Source organism: Gobius niger (assembly GCF_951799975.1).
Source record: "Gobius niger genome assembly, chromosome: 21".
NCBI classification, from domain to species: domain Eukaryota; kingdom Metazoa; phylum Chordata; class Actinopteri; order Gobiiformes; family Gobiidae; genus Gobius; species Gobius niger.
In genome coordinates, this window is record NC_136872.1 from 2,965,842 (window position 1) to 2,989,937 (window position 24,096).

The 24,096-nt window shown below is 43.4% G+C and overlaps 2 protein-coding genes across 2 annotated transcripts; both read right to left on the bottom strand.

The window, feature by feature from the left end:
• Positions 1–11,097: 11,097 nt before the first annotated feature.
• Positions 11,098–15,986, bottom strand: sox19b (SRY-box transcription factor 19b). Its single transcript, XM_079580653.1, has 2 exons — positions 15,161–15,986; positions 11,098–11,592 (listed from the first exon to the last, which is right to left on the bottom strand). Exons 1-2 carry the CDS (start codon positions 15,766–15,768, stop codon positions 11,310–11,312), a joined length of 891 nt encoding a protein of 296 aa, XP_079436779.1. The 5' UTR covers positions 15,769–15,986; the 3' UTR covers positions 11,098–11,309.
• Positions 15,987–16,951: 965 nt separating this feature from the next.
• mpdu1b (mannose-P-dolichol utilization defect 1b) lies at positions 16,952–23,016 on the bottom strand. The gene is made up of 7 exons (XM_079580685.1): positions 22,851–23,016; positions 22,442–22,507; positions 22,219–22,351; positions 22,057–22,142; positions 19,930–20,048; positions 18,628–18,738; positions 16,952–17,275 (listed from the first exon to the last, which is right to left on the bottom strand). Exons 1-7 carry the CDS (start codon positions 22,978–22,980, stop codon positions 17,153–17,155), a joined length of 768 nt encoding a protein of 255 aa, XP_079436811.1. The 5' UTR covers positions 22,981–23,016; the 3' UTR covers positions 16,952–17,152.
• Positions 23,017–24,096: the final 1,080 nt, after the last annotated feature.

Sequence of the window (24,096 nt, forward strand, 5' to 3'; positions counted from 1 at the left end):
GTACCCCTGGTTGGGAAACACTGCTTTAAGTCATCATTTGTGGCTCTTTTTCATACTAGAAAGAGAAATCTCAAGCATAACATGGCGTTAGCGTTAGCAACTGAAGAAAGTGGTAGCTTTTGGAAGTGTGCGTTCTTGTTTTTTGAACTTAAAAAGTATGAGTACTGTATTGACCGCTTTCTTACTCCATGAACCTAATCCTCCAAACATTGTTGCGTCGACTTTAGATGATCAAATGGCATCTAGAGGGGTCAGCTCAATTTGTTTTGACTGTGTGAACGAGAAAACCGACATTGTAAAGGTTTTGCCATGAAATGACTCAAATGGTTCTGAACAGATGTGAAGCCAGAACATTGTAAAGAAAAGCCTGTAGTTTATATTGATGTGGAGGGTAGAATTTGCCTTTTAACGGAAACACCAAAGTTTGGCGCAGGGTTTATTGTTGAATATATGGTTAAGGCTGAGAATGCGGGTCTTTTCCATTTCCCTTGGCAGCGTGGCAGAATGTGATCCGGGCGCTGCGTTGGAGCTGCTCCGTCAACAAGTTCATCTGTTTAGAAACTGCGTATTAATCATTCATGTTCTGTCCGCCAGCGTACTACGATCAGCTCAGCTTCTTGGCCTCAAAAGTCTGCTGTTTCAACATTAACATGCATAATAATTCAGAAACCATTGTGGAAAAAAAAAAAAAACGGAAGATGTGTAAATAGTTTGACTTTTGTTTGAAGAACAAATACAAAATAAACAGCATTTAGAAATGACTTGAGTTCTTTTCTTTTGTCTGTTTCATTTACTGCTCCAGTAGAGCTGCTTTGCTCACACCAGGGTTTCACAAAGTGCGGCCTGGGGGCCAAATGTGGCCCTCAGGCAATGTTTTGTTGGCCCTCAGGCACACGTTCCCACAGTTGGTACTTTTTATTAAAAATTTAAATTGCTGCCCAATCATACATCTAAAGTTTTAGCATGATAGGAAGCTGGCATTTATTTTGGTAACTTAAATAATGTTTACCTAAATTAATCCAGTTAAATGTTTCACTGCATTCTTTGGACACCCCTGGCTTAAGTGTGGGTTAGAGCGGCACCTACAGGACAGGAGTGAGTCAGGAAAGTGCCTGTCCTTTAAAGCTACGGTACCTGATTATTATTTTTTTTTTTCTTTTAGCGATGGAATGAAAGATATATTTTGGTCCTCCTTTAAAATATACTAAACTCTGATATTTGAGAGGAAAACACTGCATCTAATTATAAAGCATTTGTATCCATTTCATAGATACCAGCTAGTTTTCTAGCATTTGTGTGAGAGTGACCCTGAAAAGTGACGCTGCCAGTGAAATGTGCCTATAAACTCATCCCATTGAAGAATTGTGATGAGCTCGGAGAGTGAGGGATGAGTTTGGACCACATGCTCGTTTAGCCTAGTTGATCCTGCTTTTATTTATTGCCATAATAACAACAATAAATCAGGTAGGCCTATAGGGCCTTTAACTATCTTAGGGCTGGTATCTTTTGTCTATATCTGGCAAATGCATGGCACTCAGCTCCAGCAGTGGTTACACCACAGCCCCACCTGCTGGCTAAAACAAGAACGACTTGAAGAGCACAATGACACTAACTTACTAAAGTAAACGCCTTAAACACTGTAGATTTTAAATAATCTCCAGTGTTTTAAATTATATGTTTTGATTATTTTTTTAAAGATAAATAGACGGATAAAGCGGAAGAAAATGGATGGAAATAGCCTCATTAATAAGCAGCTCGTCATCAAAGCGTTACAATAAATATACTGTGTATCAACAACATTTGGCTCTGCATTAGCGTGCCCAGGTGGAGGCCCTCAGGCTTCTTCAGGGCCATTTTAGAAGATGGTCTAAAATTGTCCATTTTAGACCATCTTCATTTCAGTCAGGGACAGACCATATGCTTAAGTTTAGAAACAATAGTGTGAGCATGTTGTATAGTAAAGCTTGTTCATTGACCGAAAAATGAAGGTAATCACTGTGTAATACGTGTGCAGTCATCAGACCACACCACACACCAGGGAGGTGAAATGTTTTAGGAAGTGGTGTGAGAAAAGTATGAAAACCACTATAGGCCATTAAAGGAAGGTATATTTATAAAGGAACACTGGGGAAACAAATAATAAAGATGGAACAAGCAGTCACTTTAGTTATGTTTTCATGTTTATGTTTCATTTCAAGTGTCATAAAATCTTTAAAATGTAAAAAAAAAAAAAGTTCTGTGCCTGCTGGGCACAAAAGGTTTTGTCCCCAGCAGAGACAAAAAGAACTCTAAAACACCCTAACCCGTAGGGCAGGGACAAAATATTCTTTTACAATATATCGCAACACGTCTACATATCATATCGGGCCCGGGACACTCATCGTACGGGGCTCTCTGTATCGGGATATATATCGTACGTGGCTCTCTGTATCGGGATATATATCGTGCAGGGCTCTCTGTATCGGGATATGTATCATACGTGGCTCTCTGTATCAGGATATATATCGTGCGGGGCTCTCTGTATCGGGATATATATCGTACGTGGCCCTCCGTATCGGGATATATATCGTACGGGGCTCTCTGTATCGGGATATGTATCGTACGGAGCTCTCTGTATCGGGATATATATCATACGGGGCTCTCTGTTTCGGGATATATATCGTACATGGCTCTCTGTATCGGGATATATATCGTACGGGGCTCTCTGTATCGGGATATATATCGTACGGGGCTCTCTGTATCGGGATATATATCGTACGGAGCTCTCTGTATCGGGATATATATCATACGGGGCTCTCTGTTTCGGGATATATATCGTACATGGCTCTCTGTATCAGGATATGTATTGTGCGGGGCTCTCTGTATCGGGATACATATCGTACGTGGCCCTCTGTATCGGGATATATATCGTACGGGGCCCTCTGTATCGGGATATATATCATACGGGGCTCTCTGTTTCGGGATATATATCGTACATGGCTCTCTGTATCGGGATATATATCGTACGGGGCTCTCTGTATCGGGATATATATCTTACGGGGCTCTCTGTATCAGGATATGTATTGTGCGGGGCTCTCTGTATCGGGATACATATCGTACGTGGCCCTCTGTATCGGGATATATATCGTACGGGGCTCTCTGTATCGGGATATATATCGTACGGGGCTCTCTGTATCGGGATATATATCGTACGGGGCTCTCTGTATCGGGATATATATCGTACGGGGCTCTCTGTATCGGGATATGTATCGTACGGGGCCCTCTGTATCGGGATATATATTGTACGGGGCTCTCTGTATCGGGATATATATCGTACGGGGCTCTCTGTATCGGGATATATATCGTACGGGGCTCTCTGTATCGGGATATATATCGTACGGGGCTCTCTGTATCAGGATATATATCGTACGGGGCTCTCTGTATCGGGATATATATCGTACGGGGCTCTCTGTATCGGGATATATATTGTACGGGGCTCTCTGTATCGGGATATATATCGTACGGGGCTCTCTGTATCGGGATATATATCGTACGGGGCTCTCTGTATCGGGATATATATCGTACGGGGCTCTCTGTATCGGGATATATATCGTACGGGGCTCTCTGTATCGGGATATGTATCATACGTGGCTCTCTGTATCGGGATACGTGTTGAAACAAGTTCCACTTGTGCGTTGGCCATTGGCAGTAGCATTTTAATTTGACTCGTCCAAAATCACTTCCCAGGACTGCTCCTGTCCCGCGCTGAGCGCCTGCGAGCGAGAGGCCTGTCACCAGTGAGATATTTGCTGTTGATGGACTGTGGCCGGTCCGTGCGGCAGAAATAAGTGCCTTTTTGTCCCGCGCCCCTCTCCTTCTGTGATCCTTTATCCCGCCGAGGGTGAAGTCATTGTCCGCCTCCATGGAAACCATTAGCCGAAGCTCCAGCGCCTGTTGCTAAGAGAGAGAGTGTGGTGGAGCAGAAAATCTCACAGAGGGACCCCCCCTCCACCACCCTACCATCACCCCCATACCTCTACAGGAACTCGCCCTGAGTAAAACATCCACACAAATCAACATGTTGGTCTCTGCTTTTCACTTTCATTTCTTCATTTATCCTCATAGGCAGAGGCGGGTGGAGCAGCCTCAAATATGTACTCGAGTAAGAGTAACGTCACTTTCACATCACTTTACTCAAGAACAAGCCGTGACCCAAATCAACACGCAAGTACAAGGACTTCATCACTGTCTGAGCGGAAACGTCGGATTTATGTTTCAGTTGTGACAGAAATGATGGGAAACAACAAGAGAGATTTCTAAAGACAAAGAAACACAAACAACACAAATTATAAATATTGTCACTTCTTTACAAGTTTTGTTTGTAATGATCATTCGTCAAAACTGAAACATGAATCAGACTTTTAAAAACGCACTCAGTTACTCACAGTACTCAAGTCACATTCTCTCCAAGTACTTTTTTTTTTTTACTTTTAAAGGAGTATTTATTTGGGTCACTACTAAGTAACGTTACACTTGAGTAAATATATTGGCTACTCTACCCACCTCTGTATTTGAGTAAATGTAACTGAGTACTGCCCCCTTCTGCTCCGAAGTTTAAAAACTCCAATTCAGCTTTACCCAAATCTAAAACTGTACTGTACGTACCTGAAGGATCTTGTTCCTTGTGTTTAATCCATCACTTATGTCACTTTTTCATCACTTTTTTCCTCACTTTTGTCACTTTTTTGTTGCTTTTTTGTTACTTTTTCATCACTTTTTGTTACTTTTTGTCACTTTTTTGTCTATTTTTTGTAACTTTTTTTAAATCTATTTTTTGTCACTTTTTTGTCACTTTTTGTTACTTTTTTGTCACTTTTTTGTTACTTTTTTGTCACTTTTTTAGTCTATTTTTTGTTACTTTTTTTAATCTATTTTTTGTTACTTTTTTGTCACTTTTTTGTTACTTTTTTGTCACTTTGTCACTTTTATGTCACTTTTTGTCACTTTTTTGTTACTTTTTTGTTACTTTTTGTCACATTTTTGTCACTTCTTATCACTTTTTAAATCTATTTTTTGTCACTCTTTTGTTACTTTCCTGTTACTCTCTTGTTGCTCGTCTGTTGCTCTTGTGTGTCTTTTATCGTTGCATTTTTAACACTATTTTGACACTTTTTCCAAGATGCTTTTACGTTTGGTTAAAGCCGAACGGGAGAAAATGTGCTCGGTTTAAGAGGTGAAGTATTTTTACAGATTGTACTTCACGATCTCACGATGAGAAAGTGTTTATTAAATATAGAGATATAGAAACATTGACAGTAAACATAAACATAAACATAAACATAGACATAGACATAAACATAGACATAGACATAAACATAAACAAACATAAACATAAACAATCATAAACATAGACATAAACATAGACATAAACATAAACAATCATAAACACAGACATAAACATAGACATAAACATAAACAAACATAAACATAAATAAACATAAACAAACATAAACATAGACATAGACATAAACAAACATAAACATAAACATACGTATGAGGGGATTATAAATCATTCATGAATGGACAGACCTTTGACCTTTGGACGTTTGACTTTAGATATAAATTAGCCTCATCTGAGCTAAATGCTAACTCAAAATCATTGTTGCTTTTTGTGGGTCTGATACTAAACTCACGATAATTACTATTACGACTTATCGCTCAATAAATATCAGATAAACGATACATTTCTGGGCTCGATATTTATCGTCTGTACATGTATTAGCACCCCCCCCCCCCATTCTTCTCTTCTTCTCTTTGTAAAACTTTGACTTCTAACTGAAGCAAATTGAGTTACATTTGCACAACATTACTTCAGGATACGATTGTGCATTTTTAGAACAACTGTCATTATCGACAGTATGGAGTATCGTTAGAGTCAATAATATCGTTTATCGCGATACTTTCCTGCCTCAATATATCGAACTTCAAATGTGTTATCGTGACAGGATTACACGATAACACAGGCATTTCTGTGATTTCTATGGAAAAATCTCTACAGGTTGAAATTTTGCCTTGTTTTTTTGAAATTTGAAAACAGGAACCGGATATAAAAATAAATCTGATTAAACCTTCATTTTATAGTTCAGTCTGAGGATGGACGGTGTCACGTCTGTAGGAGCTACTGATGGGGGGATACAGTCACTACAATGTGAGAAACGGCTCTTAAACTACAACATCCCCCAAACAAAATCTGAATCAGTGGAAGAATTAAAAACTTAGGTATATAAATGTGAGAAAAAAATACATTGCAAGTTTTCTGTCATTTTATGTTTTCATATGTGTGTTTTACGCCCAAAAATGCCCCAAATTTCCCATCTTCCCATCAAATCTGAATAACGGATTGAGCTGAATTCAAATGTTTGGTTTTATTTTCTCACCAAGGGGATTTTGGATTTCCTGTTTAGTTTTGAAATGTACTTTTGCCTGTAGTGTGAAGTATTTTTAATGTATACTTCACAGACTCTTGTGGCTTCCAAGTCATTCCCACTTCTTTCCCCCCAAAAAAACCTTTGCGACGTTAACTCTTTCCCTGCCCACGTCTGCGCCGCTTTCCCTTTCAGTGGGAAATGTGACCGCTCTCTTTATCCCGACGTCATTTTTGATGTTTGTGGAGGGCAAACCCCTGCACCGCCCCCCCCGTCCACCCGCCCCCCCCACCCCCCCCTCGCCCTCATTTCCATGAGAAAGATGCGGCCAGTGAAAGGGTTAAGCTCGAGCTCCAAGTCCTCTCCCCAAGAAAAAGTATAGCGCCCCAATTTGGGTCTCCGTGGGGGTCTGGCGGAGGAGGGAGGGGGGGGGGCCCGCTCCGGACAATGGGCCCCAGGGGGAGGAGCGCGGAGGAATCCTTTACGGAGTGCACCTGCAGGCTGAAAAGGCAGCACAATGACAAGTGAAACGGGCAATTACTCAGAGGAAGGGGGTGAGGGAGGGGGTGAGGGAGGGGGTGAGGGAGGGGGGAGTGAATATTCAAACAGGTTGCAGGGTTTGGGATACGGAGAACTCACGCACAAGCAGAGAGGAGAGTTTACTTTGCGACTGGGGGGATGTTGGTGAAGCTGGACTGGTATTGGCCGAGGAGCCAGAATGTTTGTCCGAGCGAGAAAACAGTTCTTTATTTAAAAAAAAAAAATAGATCGGATTTCAAAAAGTCGACTTTCAAGAGTGGAAGGTCTGATTTAGGAGTTTGTAGCGATGTAATCCAACAGACAAACACCAGGCCTTTAAAGCAGCGAGTCCCAACCTTTTGTTGTCTCGCATATCCCTTTAAGTCAGGCCCGGGGGCTAAACTTTACCTCTATCTATGTCACTTCCTGTCAGTAACTTAAGATCAATTTGAGAAAGACTATTATGCCGATAAGATAAAAAAAAAAACTGTTAAAGTGCTCTGAAATGTTATATATCGGCTAATGCACAAAGAGCAGACCGGTCGGATCAACTGTGGGTTACGGAACCAATGTCAGTGGCCCACAGGGAACTGTTTTACCCCCAATATTTTCCATCTAAAACTGCATGGAAACACATTCAAATGAATGATATCGGGTTGTTTTAAAAGCATATCTACGGCTTGTACAATAAAAACTTGAATGGAAAGTAGAAAATGTTGCATGATCCTTGTCAAGGGGGGTAATGGTGGGTCCTGAAGCCAAACCACTTGAGAACCACTGATGTAAAACATTGGCATTTGCTAAAAAGGTGATTTACTTTAGGCTTCAGTCGTTCATTTCTACTCAAAGTACCCCCCAAACTGAAACCCCCCAAACTGAAACCCCCCAAACTCAGATGCAGCCAATTACACTGGGAAAATGATCATCTTAAATAAGACAAATGACATCAAATCAGTTGATCTAAGGTTCTTCATGTTGAATTTGGTTTGAACTAATCTAAGATAAGGTAATAATAAAAAATGCCAATGGAACAAGCAGAAATACCACTTGAAATCAGACAAACATTTACATTAAAAAAATATTTATTGGATTGGATTAAGATTTGGATTAAGACAAAGTGTGCTTGTTTCATTGGTAAAAAGGTTTTATCTGATCCAAGACTAAACCTACTCAATCTTAACCCCTTAGTTCAAACAAAGTGATGTCATTTCTTAAGACGATTGTTCTTTTTGCAGTGCGCTTAGAAAAAGATTTGCTCAACTCAGATTTATTGGCAGTTGTTGTGTTGTGTTAAAAGAATAATGCAAAAACACTTTTTTTTAAAAACCTTTTACTACAAATGATCTTTGAAATTTTGAAATCTCTTGACATTTTTGCCACATTTTTGTTGCTCTTTTGTAGCTTTTTCATCACTTTTTCGTCACTTTCATGTTGTGCTTTTGTGGCTTTTTGTTGCATTTTTCAGTTAAAAACATTAAAATCTGGTTCTGTGTTTTGATATTTGGCTTAATTTCACTAAAATGCAGTTTTAGTAAAAAATATGTCAAACTCAATGTCAGAAATATTGTCTCATAATCATCTTGTGTCACGTTACCAATAAAGAAAAACAATGTGTTTTCAATTATATTTAACATTTTACTAAAAGCTTTTCCCAGCTTTCTTCAGCTGGACCATTTCTGTGACGTTTCTAGCTTCACTTTTTTATTGGACCCTGACAGGAAGTGACATAGACCGAGGCAAAGCATTTTAAACTGTTGCCGTGCCGACCATGTTACGTGAATGGGAAATGAGTCAAACTTTACCTCTATCTATGTCACTTCCCGTCAGTAGCTTAAAAAATCAAATTCAAATAACTTTTCTTCCCAACATTTCTCCGTTAAAATGGCTGCTTCACTGAAATAAGTCATATCAAAACCTGTCATGTGCACTTTAAAGGTACTATACCTGATGTTTTTCTGATTTGTTTTTCCTCCTTTAGTTAAACGGACAAGTTAGGAATATGTTTGGACCACAGCTAGGCTTTGTCTTTCATTGTTTGTTATAAGTAAATTAATCAGTTATAGGGCCTTTAAAGGGTGTTAAAGGCCCTGTACCTAGCCTGGGACACCATGTTTATATGTAGCCTACACTTTAAATCACCACTAGAGTCAAACCAGTTGAGAACCGTTGCTTTAAAGCAGGGGTCACCAACGTGGTGCCCGCGGGCACCCAGGGGCCCTTTGGGGCATGTCCAGTAGCCCTTGGGACTTTTTCTAAAGTGTAAAACACTTCATTTTCTTGAATCTAATTCTTAAAATTACAGTTATTTCGGTTCTTGTGACTCAGTATGAGTTTAAAATAAAGCTATTTTAATATAATATGGGGTCAATATCCTATAAGTGAACAGTGTACGTTTAAGTCTTTAGGATTTGTTTTTAACTGGTAGCCCTCGAACAACTTAGTGCTCTTAAAGTAGCCCTCAGCTGAAATAAGGTTGGTAACCGTTGCTTTAAACCATCTACTTTAAACCATATCCCATAGAAATGACTGAAATGCCTTCAGCTCTGAGCTTGTACCTACAGACGTGCACATTTTGTTAGCCTTCAAAATCCTGGACCTGTTTAAAGTGAACGTTCTGTGAAGCCAGGCCCAATCCTAAAGTACGGCGAAGTATGTTTTGTCCTTTTCTGTGGTTTCTTTATCATTAACATCTCATAAGACTGAGTTCAGTTGCCACTGGCTGTGTATCTGACCCACAGCAAGCAGAAACTTAAAGGTGCATTATGTAACTTTCATGCAAAAAAAAAAGTAGACATTTGTGCGTGTTTGGCCTTGTAGTGACCCAGTATGAGTGGTCAGCATGTCACTTTTACTTTTGATAATAGTGGTCTCTACGACGCACCAGGATCAATTGTTTTGAGGGTTTTCTGGTGAGAGGCTCCGCCAGTGGAGCGTCCTACAGACCACTGTGATGGGAAGTAAACACCGTGTGGTCACTACAAGGTCATACACAGCACAAATATTCACTTTTTTTCCTGCATAAAAAGTTTCATAAAGCAGCTTTAACTAAATATGAGTTAGCATTTAGCTCAGAGGACACTTTCATGCATTAATTTGCGTCTAAAGTAAAATCCCAATAGGTTTGTACATTCATTAATAATTTCCAACTAGGCTTTGATCTAAATGTGGTCGGGTGGACAACAGCTGAAAACATCTGGTTCATAATTTGCGATGCTAATGCTACATCCATCAGCAGGCTAACGGACTAGCTGACTTGCTAACTGTCCACAACAAACCGTCGAATGGAACGAGATGAGCTTTATGAACACTTGGCATTTTATTAAAATATATGCAATCATTTCAAAACAATCACATCTACATACAGTGGCTTTCAAAACAAGAGGGAAAAAAAAAAATAACAAGTGGGTCAGAGGGGCCGGGGTCCAGTGCTGATTGTCCAACTGAACTGAGACGCATCCTCCAGACGGACACACAAAAATATTTACAACTGTTAAAAAGGCGCCTGAAGAAACAAAACCAGGACACGGCACAAAAGATCTACAGGGTTAAAAGTAAAAGAGACAAGCTGACTTGAATTTATCATCACCCCTTTTTTTTGACCTAATCGCTTTTTGTAAATAATCATTTTGAGAAAAAGACGGGACAGAAATGGACTGGAGGCCATTTTGTCCCCTCCCCCAAATAAATTAAAAACAATTACAGGTAAAAAAAAAAAAAGATGAAAACATAAATTCAAAGTCAGAAACTATGCACGAACTCCAGCCAGCAGGGGGCGACAGTGAGCGCTCGGATTAGGTGTCAGGCCCACGGAGCGACGGGAAAGCGCCTTCATTTCACCAGAGTTTATTCAAGGTGAGGCTGATTTACAGGACCTTGGATTTCATAGGATTCTGAGAGTTTATTAGGCGGCAAAATGCATTTATGTTTAGTCCCGAAAAAGTTTTGAAAAAGGGGGCGTGGCCGACCTGCAGGGGAGCAGACATAAGCGCGAACCCTGGGATTGGGCGTCCGGCCTGTACAAACCGACCAGTTTACATTCATGCAGCGAGTACGGTAAAACGCACGGATGGTGGTAGGGCGTGGCCAGTCGAGTGGACGCCCCGGGTCGTTGTCCGGCCTGTGCGCGAGAACACAACCTGACCACAACGGCGGGCGCGTTATGGCTCTCGGGGGGCGTGTTCACAACAGTAGCGACGGGCGCTTAAATTGGGCCTACAGAAACATTTTGATCACCGCCGCCGCCCTTTACGTCGACAGGTTTGGGGCGTGGTCAGGTGACAGCGGCGAAAGAGCCCATTTAATAACGGACGCTTGGATTCTGAGGAGACGAAAGGGGGCGTGGTCCGTGCGCAGTGGGCGTACCCGGCTGTGCGGCGGGATGGGTCTTCAGATGTGCGTCAGCGGCATGCTCCCGGTGGCCAGGTAGTGCTGCTGGACGGCGCTGTAGCCGCCCCGGTGGTGCACGCCGGCCGGCGCGGCGGTGGCCGTGTCGGAACCGTCGCCCCCTCCTGGCCCGCCGGGCATGTACATGCTGATCATGTCGCGGAGGTCGCCCTGCAGCGGCCCCCGGTGGTGGGAGGGCGGAGGGGAGGTGGGCTCGGGCTTCACCATGGACATGCTCATGGGGGCGGGCGGCGGCGGCGGCGGCTGGGGGCTGTAGGACAGAGGGCTGCGGGAAACAAACAACACAAATATAAATAAATAAGAAATATGAGGAAGAAGCCACTCTCGGAGCAAGAGTTCCAAACTTTTATGGGACTATAAAAAATAATCAGTATAGAAACGACGAAGCCAAAACAATTAAATTCTATATTACCATTTTGTAAAGTATTTATGTATACAGCCTCTCTCTGGTTTAGTATTATTTATTAATAGTATAAATACATCGTTGACTTTTTCATTTCAATGTTTTGATACCGACACTTTAATGATACTTTTCCCGATGCCTTTGCTGCAATATTTGTCATCTAGAACCATAAAACAGAACAATAATGTTACTTTATTTCATTAAAGACCATTCCTTTTACATTTTTATCATTTTTTTGAGCTTTAAAAAGAAAGTCGCTGGACCAACAGGCATCAAAACTTTGCCTCTAAATATATATTTTTGTCGATACTTGCCTTCAATACTATATTTTTTCGATACCAGTTGCTCCTAAACTTTTTTTTCAACACCATACTGGTATTGTTTAACGGTGCCCAACCCTACAAATCTATGCTACTTTCAATAAGAGCTATGGCCAATTCAACAAAACTTTTTTTTCTACATCTTGAAATCTTCTTGGGAACCTCCAGTTCAGTGCACACGACCGACCCCCCACCCCGCTTTGGGAACCACTGCTTTAGAGGATCAGCTGAACTCGAGCTTTACGTGAGGACACAAGTGTAGCTACAAGTGAACAAGCCATTCCTCTTCGGAAAGCCAAGAACCTCAAGTCACTGAGCCGTAAAGGCCTTATTCCAGCTCGGGACGACCCAAAGAGTTAAACGCAGATGATCGTACACTCCCTTCACGACACACGGTCACGGCAACAAGCTGCTCGTTCACCAACAGAAAGGCCTTGGAATTAGATTAGCAGCAAATACTGAGAGATAGTCATCTTATTCCTCTGCCGGACACTTTCAGGTAAAGGGGCTTTAACGACTGCACTAATGAGGACGTGCTGCTGGCGTCGTCAAGTGCTTCCTTAAGTTCATTTCCTTACTGGTTTTAGACGTGCAGGCTATTTGCATCACGTCTAATGTTTTTGTTTTTTAATACTAGAAGGAATCCCTTTCTTTCTCCACTGTCATGTTCCAATAAAAGTATTTTACATTTATTTCCACAGTGACCTCTGAACCCTTTTACAAGTTTTCATATGTGTGAAATACTTTGGGTCGACGAGCGTGGCCACTATAAATTTACTGATACTTAGCCGGCCATCTTTGTCTCTCTGCTGGCTCGGTTTGTTACGTCAGAGCAAAGTTTTGAACCCAAGAGTCCCGCTGTGCTCTGATTGGTCAACACACACACGGGTTCTTCCCCCTTCTAACATTATGAGGCCCTGTTATTACCCCCTAAAATCATTTCAAATGTATCGGCAAAACTCTTTTGTCTCCTTTGTCATCGTTTCGGACAATCTTAATCAGGGCGAGGGACCGTTACACAATACCAGTCTGGTCAGGAACTGAAAAAAAACAAAACAAAACCCTTCTATCCAAGTTTTGAAGCTGTTGGTCCAGGGACAGGATTAAAAGGAAGTGACATGGTGATTTCAAATAAATTACTCCCCCCCCCCCACTAACATTTTCCTCCCATTTAACCCCCCAAATTATTCCCCATTTTTCACACAAATCGTGACATTGGAGATGAACCCTCTAACGCAAATGTGCAGATCTTCCACACATTATTGTTCCGTTTTCTGCTTCTAAACGTCAAATTATTTAGTATCGGTATCAGGAAAGTATCGCTCAGGTATCGGTATCGAAGACCAAGTATCGTTACAGCACCTGGTATCGAAAAGCAAATGTAACGGCACCCAGCCCTAATCCTAATCTTCGGGTGTCGTTTCCTTGCGTCGGGAAGATGGCGGATTTCGACACAAACTCTTTCCCTGGAGGCCGTGTGATGCGGGACACTCCCAGTGGGTTTGGACTTTTTGAATACAGTGCATCGTCGGCGGTTCGGTGCTGTGAACCCCCCCCCCACATCGGCTCGAAGCGCTCCCCGTGTTAAGAAGCCGCGGCCTTCATGTCCCTGGCTGCAGATCCTCCTCTCGCAGTGGGCCCGGAGCCAGATGCAGTGTACGGGAGCGGGGCATTGTGGGGGGAAGAAGAAGAAGAAGAAAAAAAAAAAAAAGAGACCACACAGACTGTCCCATGGCCTCATCTACATTCAGCGCACTGCACCCCCGGCCCAGCTTCTGTTGTCCTCCTGCCACCCCCCCTCACCCCCCCTCCCTCCTACTCTGAATCTCATCAACACTCGCTGGGGGAAGAAGGTACGGGCATAACAGCTCGGGCCTGGCCCAGCTTAAAGCCACACCGCGGATCATTCCCAAAAACGTGTTATCGGGAGCGTTTGGAAAGCAGGGTTATGAGTGCGTCATGGGAAACGTCGCCGTGGAGACGTCCCCCGCTCCCGGCCCAAAGTTCAGGCGGGTCTGAGGAGACGCTCTTTATGCTGCACATGCTCGGGCTAAAGGCTGGGGGGGTGCTGAGCGTGGAAAACCATCGGAAATGTGCCGGTAATGGTCTAAACGTACATCGCCCTGTTGCTCTAAAGCAGTGGTTCCCAAAGGGGGGGGGGGGGGGGGGGGGGGATGTTGGGTGGGGGGTCCCCGTCTTTAGTATATTTTTGAGTGTAAAACAGCACGTCATTTGTGAAATCCATTTCAATATTCAAAATAAACTGTTTAAATACATATTGCTCTTCCCTAAAGTAGAGTCATATGTTTTACTCTAGGACCCCCCCATTGTATAACTTTATACAATGGGGGGGTCCTGAGTTGTTTACGTGTCAATTATTGGGGTCCCAGCCCAAAAAAGTTTGGGAACCCCTGCTCTAAAGGATAATTGCCCTGAGCAGACTACAAGAGGGTAGAAGATAGTACTATTTTGTTTTGTTACACTGCCCCCCCATCCATCCCCCTCCCCTCCCACCACCAGCACCATCACCACCATCACCATCACCACAACCACCACCTGTTTTTTTTTTTTTTTACTCCACCCCTCTTTTTTCTTCCACTTCTTTCACCTTTTTTATCCCTTATTTCCCCCCGTGTTTTGACCTGATAAACTGTTATTGTAAATGTGCACATCCACCACACGGCAGTTCCGTTGAAATGTTCCACAGTGTGCCTTTAATTAGCGTGCCTTTAATGCAGTGAAAGTGAGTCTGAACATGTGTACCCATGTACCCAAGAGCCACTTACTTGGTACTTGCCAGTATATGATAATAGGCCCTACTGCAAAGTTTACAACAGAAGAAGGTTCAGTCAGGATCTACACAGATGAGTTTATGTGAGAAAAGTGTGTTCATGAGTGGAGGTTTGAGCGGGAGGTGCAGAAGTGCATGGCTGTTACTTTACATATGGCCCTCGTGCTTTTGTGTCGGCAAAGTTAAAAACATACTTTTGTAATCTTTTTACCAAAGGCCTGCTGCTGCGTAATTGTGTCCTTGCCCCTGTTCCAAAACAAATGTCCAGGGGCCAGTGCGTGTGTGCGTGTGTGCGTGTGTGCGCGTGCGGAGCTCTCACCTGTAGGAGTTGGCCCCGTTCATGTAGCTCTGCGCGGGGGTCATGGCGGGGCTCATGGGGTACTGCAGCGCGGACAGGTCGTAGCGGTGCAGCTGCTGCGTGTAGCCCATGGAGTCGCCCTGCATCCCCGCGTACCCTCCGGCGGGGCCCCAGCCGTAGCTGTCCATCCGCGGGCTCTGGCTCTGGGCCTGCGCGGCCAAGAGGCCCCCGGGGGCCAGAGGGAACTTCCCCACGGGAGAGTCCTTCTTCAGCAGGGGCTTGCTCTTCCTGCGCGGCTTGTACTTGTAGTCGGGGTACTCCTTCATGTGCAGCGCGCGGAGCCTCTTGGCCTCGTCTATGAAGGGCCTCTTCTCGGAGTCGCTGAGCAGCTTCCACTCGGCCCCCAGGCGCTTGCTGATCTCAGAGTTGTGCATCTTGGGGTTTTCCTGGGCCATCTTCCGCCGCTGGCCCCGGGACCACACCATGAAGGCGTTCATGGGCCTCTTGACCTTGTCCATGGGGTCGCTCTCGGGGGTGCACGCGTTCTTGGAGCCGGGGTGCGCGGTGCCGCTGGCCGTGAGCGGGGACATGCCCTGGCTCTGGCTCTCATGCTCCAGGAGGCTGTACATGGTCCGAGAGGAGAGTGCTGCTGCGGAGCTGCTGCGGAGCGCGGCTGTGCGCGATTAACTAATCAACCAAAGTCCGTCTCAACTGCAGCTCTGAGTGTGGGGGGACATGAAGGAGGTCAGTGCGGGTCTGGAGAGGAGGGTCTGACTGAGGAGACTGAGGAGAGTGTCCGAGTGTGTCCGAGCCCAGAGCATGCCTCTCTGAAGTGAACAAACTTCCTCTCAGCTTCTCTCAGCTCCCCTCGGGGCCTATTGTCATTCAGAGCCGGGTCTGGACCAATGGCAGCGCGCGGCTCATCATGTGCGCGTACATTTACAACTCAAAAGGCCTGTGGCGCGAGACACAAGACAGCCCCCTCTGCACAGAGGGACGCATACGCACTAAGCAGGGCGCAGTCTGTGGAGAGGAAACACACACACCCCGGGGCCCGGGTCTCTCCCCCCGGGCCTCCTGGGCCGGAGCAGAAGGCCCTGCGGCCTGCGCCGGGCTGGAGTTGGTGCTCTGGTGCGCGGCGCACAGTGTTTGGTGACACATTGCGCGCACACGGATGTTTCATGACCTGATGCACCTGCAGCTCTATGGGCTTATGACACCTTCATGGACTCTGTTCATTTGAGCTTTGATATAAAGCTAATATATACACAGTCACTTGGCCCAAGCCCGAGCACTGCAGGCACAGAGGACACGGGCACAGCGCCACCTGCTGTGGGTCAGGAGCATTGGTACAGTCTTAGTCTCACTGGTGGAACAATCTGTTACAGATTTAAGAATAACCCAGGCTGAGTTTGACATTGATTCCTTGATCACACTGGGGGAGGGGAGATACTGCACTCCTGCAGTCACAGCTGCCCTGGGGCAGAACTGTGGCCTCTCCTATCACTGATCTCTCGTCACACTCCTACAATAACAAGGCCAGTGTTGTTGAAGGCTCTTGGACCTGCTGTTTAAAGCTAAACCTCCAGTCACAGCCAGATGACCTTGAATAATCCTCCAGTCTTACCGCTCAGTTTGCTGTTGTTTTGACATCACACACATAACCTCCAACAAAAGGAAACAATGATATATTGATCACATCACTGCAGACGCCCGGCAATAATGCTCTTCATCCTTCATCATCTTCACTCCTCCCTCACCGCGGATTTAGAGGCACCGAGTAATAACATTACAGATGAATAAAATACCAACACCTATAATCTTTATTCATGATCACACACAGTCACAGGGAATCATTATTCAGTTCTTCTCTGAACACAAAAAGCTGGGAAGATTGTCCCAGAGAAGGACAGCTCAGAGGAATGTTCCTAAATCACGAGGTCTCCATTGGTCCAGTTGAAACATGGCTTTCCAGCGACCCGACAGGGTCTCTCTCCAGGGGGCGTGTGCGCTTTACTCAGTCTTGCTCTTGGTGGGGGGGCAGCAGTTCCAGTAGTACAGCAGCTGCAGCACCAGGATGCCGTTACACAGGGACGAGATGACGTAGGTGAGCGCCATCAGGGCATCTCCGGTTTCCTGCACAGACAACACCTTAGACCATCGGTCTGATGAACCAAGTATCGTTAAAGGACCAGATCGATGACTCAGGCCTGAGCAGCTCATGGTGACAAGGAAACGCTGCCTCATCAGTCACTGTAAAAAGTGTTTGATTAGAAGCTATAGCCTGATAAACGTGCTAAAGAAGAGGCTCATAATGCTGTGCTCTTAACCAGCTTCTATTTGACCTAAATCCACCTTGTGTTGGTGGAGATGTGTCTGTTTACGTCGTACTGAAGGGGAGGAGTGGTCTGATCAATCTGATCCTAATCGGATTTCTGGAGTTCTCTGATTATTGACGTGGCTGTAAACAGTAGAATCTGATATACATTATCTGACATTATTATCTGAAGTCTAAAGTCTATTCATATAATCTGATTTTACACACATGTGCATAAACTAACCAGGGAAATAAAGAGGCCAAGATAACGTCACTAAAACAAAGATTAAAAGATAACAGAATATGAAAAGACTCAAAGTATTTTTGAAATAATAAACACAAAAGTAAAGGGGCGAGTGGTTAAGGCGCTGCACATATGCCTTTGCTCTGCCTGATCCCGTCAGATCTGTAGCTCAGCAGGAAGGGCCCGTTGGGACGAGGATGGAGACCGTTTGGGGAGACCAGGAAGCCGCTCCCAAAGGAGGGTTCAAACCGCTCCAGCCCCAGACTACTTCAGCCATGGGGTCTGGAGAGCTTTGCCGGCCGGACCGGTTTGGGGGAAAGGGGAGGGTGGCATGTCACCATGCTGATTGGTCAGGCATTTGAAAGGGCAGATTTTGCATATACAAAGGTGCTTTGATGCAGGACTAAAGGACAGTGATATCAGGCTGTGGTTGTTGCCACATGCATACACTAAATATTCTTGGCCACTCCCATAACGACCCAGACCACTTTACCCTAAAGTCACTTGAAACACAAACTTGCGGGGGATGCCCCTCCCTAAATGACCCGGTCTCAAGTGAAGTGAACTAAAAATCCAAATCTGCTCTGGCTCATGTAGAACCCAGAGTTTTGGATTCTCTGATTTCTGAAGAGAATGTAAACGCATCACATCTGATTATTAGCTTATCTGAGTTCTACAGTTATGTGATTTTTGTGACCATGTAAACATAGTCTCTCATCATAAATATACTGCAGCTAAAATGCTGAAACCTCTTGATAAAAGGTAAAGAATAAAGAGAACTTTTTTGTCCCCATAGAGAAATGTGTCCTCTGTATTTGACCCATCCTTTGATGCTACAGGGGTGACCCGTCAGGAGCAGTGCCCGGGGGCTCATGGTCAGAATCACCACAGCTGGATGATGCATGTTTTTAGTGGTAGGTCAAATACCTGCAGAGATGTGAATATGCGTGCGAGTGAGCCAGCGAACAGGAGGAAGGCGGAGACAGCCGACAGCTGACCGGTGTGGCCGTTCCGGAAGTTAGTCACTGCCTGGATCAGCTGCAACACACACAACACAATCTGTCAACTTCCACAAATAACAACTCTTTTTTTTCTTTTCAAATGTGTTAAAAATCATTTCCAGTTGTATTACTTTGTATGAATATTTGGAATATTCCTTCTATTCCATCTATAAAACACAGTCAACAGCTCACATTCAAACCTGCTTCTATTCTGAAAATACAATTCCAATTCACATGTAACACAGTCTCCCGTGCATTAAAACGATAAATACTGTGCACAAAACTAGACTTTTTCATCTTCAAGTGTCTTTAATGCATAAGATGTAGCATATAAAATCTATCAAAATAAGTATGTGGAGCCAAATTAGAGCCAAAAATAGTGAGAATAGGTCTAGTGGTAATAGCAAAAAAAGAAAAGAAAAAAGAAGCATGTTTATTTCTGATAGCGTTTGCTTATAGCTCCTCAAGCTACACAATAAAAACCCGTCTATTCCGTCACAGAGCTATGACAACATTCCCTTTATGTGAAAGGTGTGAGTACGAGGTGTTAAAGGACACATTTTGTGCATACTAAATGAACCGCTAAATAACGATTGAAAACAATGTGGGCAAATAAAACCTCAGGGTTTCTGCAAGTCAAAAATAATGCTAAACATTTTCTGTAAAATAGTGGAGCAATGTCACTGACTGGGTTCTCTCTCAGTCTGTCTTAATACCAGTTTGAATCAGATCTAAAGCTTTTTTTCCATCTAATGTAATGATATTTCAGGCCTTCATTTAAGCATAATTAATTTCATGACTTGTAATGCTTTTTTTATGCCCCGTGGAAAACCCTGTACCTTGGCCCTTCTTGAATTCTGCTGCTCAGCGATGTTTATAAAACGGTTTGTCCTAAGTTTAAACAAAGCTCAAACAATGAGCCCAAAAAGCCTCAACACTTCGAGCCAAAAGCAACTTGGTCTTAAGCTAAAGCGAAAGAAGTGGCTTTGCAATAGGACACGATCAAACAAATAAAAATCACTTAGCAAATAAACAATGATTTTACTGAAGAGGCAAGTTGTATTTTTCTATGATTGAAACCATGTTTAATGTTTTTCAGGCTATTTGGGAGCTAAAGTACATCAAATGTCCGTCATATCTACAGGCTACATGTCTGGGCTATGGGCCTTTTGAACCTCCCCATATGGGGCGCTGTGCAGCGTGAGTGCAGTGTGCCGCAGTGCCGTACCCTGCCCACGATGATGGCGGGCATGTTGGAGGCCTGCAGGGCGGTGATCAGGGCCGGGGGCGTGAGGGGGGACAGCAGCAGGGCCAGAAGCGCCCCGTACACCAGCACGAAGCACACGCCTGCAGAGAGCCAGCAGGAACACATGAGAACCACCGTCCAACGCCACACATTTCATCTGCAATTCATTATGGTTCAAAGTTGCCTAAAGTGGTAAATGAAGACGAGTTTCATTTGAAAGCCAAGAACCTCCAGAGTTGATGATTTGACTTGTATGTACTTGTGTATTCAATTTGACTATGAGGACAATCGCAACATGGCCACCAAATCTGCTATGGTAAGTTTTATCATAATAGATCTGAGAGAACCAAAACAAAAAATGTAAAACACAAACATTCCATGTCAACATCGCAATTTTTATCAGTAAAAGTAATATTTGATTTGAACATGTTGACCTTCAACTCTTCATAAAAATGCTGCTGCTAAAACGCTGTTGTACTTGGTAGGACGCACTGGATAAATGAAAACCTTTACAAGATCTGCCCTTTCTAAGTTTCATTTAGAATAATAATATATGTAAAAGTTTAGGGGCTTTCAATCATGGTGACTAGAAAAAAACACACACATACATTTTACATTACAAATGTATTTACTGTGTGACTCCTCGAATGGTTCTGGGTCACTACTTTTTGTTCTTGTTTTACCAAAGTGCACAGTGCGCTCGTGCCCATGAGTAGCTCCACTTCAGTCCGTTCAATTGGGCGAGGAAAGGCACTTCTCTTTGGTCCTCATGGTGGGGAGCTGACATTGCTGTAATACCACCCCCTGGTGGCCAGGGGCGACTCCAAAATACACTTTGCACCTCCTGAACACTGTTTAAAAGCCTGGCTCCACAGAGTTTCTTTTTATCTAAAAAGTGCTCATATTTTTAACCACGCTGTTTATTGTGCAACAGAAATAAAAGGTTTAAGCCTAAGTCTGACAGGCTCTGGAACATGCTCTGTGGAGCAGGGTGTGCTGTTTTTGGTGTATGGTGGATGTTTTTTTCCACAAACAACACTGGACCGTTGGGGCTGAATGGCTAACCCAAGGGCGTAGGTTTGGTGTTACTATAGAGCTCCACAGTCCCGCCTCCTCTCCGGTCCAGAAGTAAAACTCCCCTTGCTTTGAGACCGTATTGAGTTAGAATAAAGTCTTCAACTCCGTAACTCCGTCAGCTCGGGCTGAATCCAGCTCTGTGGTTATAAAGCCACCGCAAAGTCAGATGCAGGTGAAAAAAGCACGTATGAGATCCATCTAGTTTAACTGCGAGCCTTCGTCCTAGAACTACATTACCCAGGATGCTCGGGAGTCCCATGATCTACTACGAGGCTTTTGATTGGTGGAGCTTCACGTTTATTTATTGTAATGTAGACAACATATTATAAACAATGTATTCAAACATAATGCAGGCAGATAGTTGACGTTTTATCCACATCTAACACTGATAGTAAGAAAAACGTCAGATGGATCAAAAAAATGTTCCCAACGATCCAATTAAACGAACCACCGATTATTTTTATTCCAATTAGCAGGATTCAGATTGTTTAATAGTGAAATAATATAGAACTTTTGTCTGCAAAGTAAAAGAAACTGGCCGTGTTTGCTGAAAACCTGGTTGCCTTGACCAGCGGGCGCGATGTCGCAATGGCTCTTGGGATACGGAGTTTCTATAGTCAGGAAGTGAATGATGTCACAGCCTTGTACCTTTGCCTTTTCTTCAACATGTCGTCTTCTTTTTGGATTGAAATGAAACATTTTATGGTCACGAATTGCTACATAGCTGATTAGCTTTTGCGGTGACGTTAAACTCTTAATATTTGAATTTTTGGAAAATCGACGGTCGTGTAGACGGGGGTTTTTTGCTTCTGGACTGGAGCAACAGGACCGCAAGGGGCGGGACTGGGAAGCTCTATTGGTGGACACTTTATCTGTCAACTGTCAATTATCTTGACAAGTAAAAGGAGCGGGACATTATGTAGATATGAGGGACGTGGTACAAACATTCAACTGTGCCGTACAACCAAAAGTGGGACAGATGGATCACCCTAATTGTACGACGTGACGGTCCCAGGCTTCTCCCAAACCTACCTCTGCCTGTTCTCTGGTTGTAGTGGAGGATGAGGACCCCGATGGCCAGAGTCTGCAGCATGAGGAAGAGCGCTTCACCCCAGGCACTGCACACAGCCCGGCGTCAACACAAACAAACAAACAACGCCCTTCAGATGACATGCTAACACGCTAAACGCGTACCTGAACGGGAACCGGTTGAGGATGCTGTAGGTCATGGTCCCGGTGATGGCCACCAGCTCCAGCAGGACGGACTGCAGGCTGAGCCCCTCCGCACTGGACGCCCTGACCAGCTTCACGATCTGCGGCAGCTTCACTGGAACACACAGCAGAACCGTGACTCCCCCCTGTCCGCCGGGTGTGTCCCCCTGTCTGTAGCTGTGTGTGTGTGTGTGTGTGTGTTTACCCAGGACAGACCCCAGGATGATGCCGATGCCCAGGCCTTTGCTGATGACCGTCTTCAAACATGGCACTGGAGGAAAGAAACCACATGAGGTTATTTCAGGAAGTGTCACAGATTAAGACAAAGCCATTGTTGCTTTTGTGTTGTGGTATTTTCGATTAACTTATACAGTAAAAATAGTTGAGTAATGTAATTTTCCAACACATTTTTCATTTAATGCCTTGTCTTATGCCTTCTATTTGGCATTTTACATGTTGACATTTTTCCTTGTCTCGAAAGCTGAACGAAATGAATCATTGTTCCAACGGTCACCTTTGTTGACAGCTACTACCTGGAAGTGACAGCTCTATGGCAGCTCACGGCTCGTTCTGGGCCCAGTACTTTATTTTTGTGGGAGCAAAAGTAACTTTACCATCTAGAAAGTTGAAGTTGAGGAAGAACTCGTCGTAGCATGATTCTGGCATGAGATAAGTTAATAATAAACCCTTAAACGGGTCCATAAATGACGAGCCCTTCTCCGCAGCCATGTCTGCAGCCGCCATGTTGGAACTGCGGGTGTCACGTGGTGTCTTCCTCACAGGCGGCGGTTCCGGGGTGGGCGCGGCTGACCCCTACTGGCAGAATTATGTAACAACAAATAATAAGCATAAATATTAAACGCACATGTATAACTCTAAACTATAACTGACACAAATAAAAATGTATGGGAAAAACTATATAAAAATAGTAATAAAATATAGAATTATTAACACACCTAGTCACTAGTTTGGCTACTCTACCATCTTCATTTTATTCAGATTTTTGTTCACCTTTAATCATGTGCCTTTCCTCCCCAGTTCAGAATTAGTTTAACCTCTTAACTCCCGCCTAAACCGAGAGGATCTTTTTCCTCACGTCATCAGAATTTTCCCCATCTTTTTTCTGTCATTTTTTTCTTCAATTTTGTATCACATTTTTGTCACATTTTTGTAATTTTTTTGTCACATTTTTGTCATTTTTTCATAAATTTTTTATCACATTATTGTCATTTTTTGTCACATTTTTGTCAATTTTTTATCACATTATTGTCATTTTTTCATAAATTTTGTATCACATTTTTGTCACATTTTTTTTTTAACTTTTTAGTCATATTTTATCACATTTTGGTCTTTTTTTTGTCATTTTTTCGTCAATTTTTTATCACATGATTGTCATTTTTTATCACATTTTTGTCATTTCTTCATCAATTTTTTATCACATTTTTGTCATTTTTTCATAAATTTTGTATCACATTTTTGTCACATTTTTGTAATTTTTTAGTCACATTTTATCACATTTTGGTCTTTTTTTCATCCATTTTTTTATCACATTATTGTCATTTTTTATCACATTATTGTAATTTTTTTTTATCACATTATTGTAATTTTTTTTATCACATTATTGTCATTTTTTGTCACATTTTTGTCAATTTTTTGTCAATTTCTTGTGACATTTTTGCCACTTTTTCATCAATTTTTCATCACTTTTTTGTCAATGTTTTCTCACTTTTTTGTCACATTTCCATCATTGTGTTTGTCTCAGTTTTGTTGCTATTTTCACAGCTTTTTCCCAGAAGCTTTTGGATTGGGGTAAAGCCAAACTGGAGGAAATGTGCTCGGTTCAGGTGGGAGTTAAGGGGT

Excerpts from the sequence above, each read along its gene's own strand:
- mpdu1b (XM_079580685.1), bottom strand. The coding sequence starts at position 22,980 with ATGGCGGCTGCAGACATGGCTGCGGAGAAGGGCTCGTCATTTATGGAC. Across the intron at positions 22,143-22,218 it reads CTCAACCGGTTCCCGTTCAG|TGCCTGGGGTGAAGCGCTCT; the intron begins GTACGCGTTTAG and ends GGCTGTGTGCAG. Across the intron at positions 20,049-22,056 it reads CAACCAGAGAACAGGCAGAG|GCGTGTGCTTCGTGCTGGTG; the intron begins GTAGGTTTGGGA and ends GGCTCTCTGCAG.
- sox19b (XM_079580653.1), bottom strand. The coding sequence starts at position 15,768 with ATGTACAGCCTCCTGGAGCATGAGAGCCAGAGCCAGGGCATGTCCCCG. Across the intron at positions 11,593-15,160 it reads AACGGGGCCAACTCCTACAG|CCCTCTGTCCTACAGCCCCC; the intron begins GTGAGAGCTCCG and ends TGTTTCCCGCAG.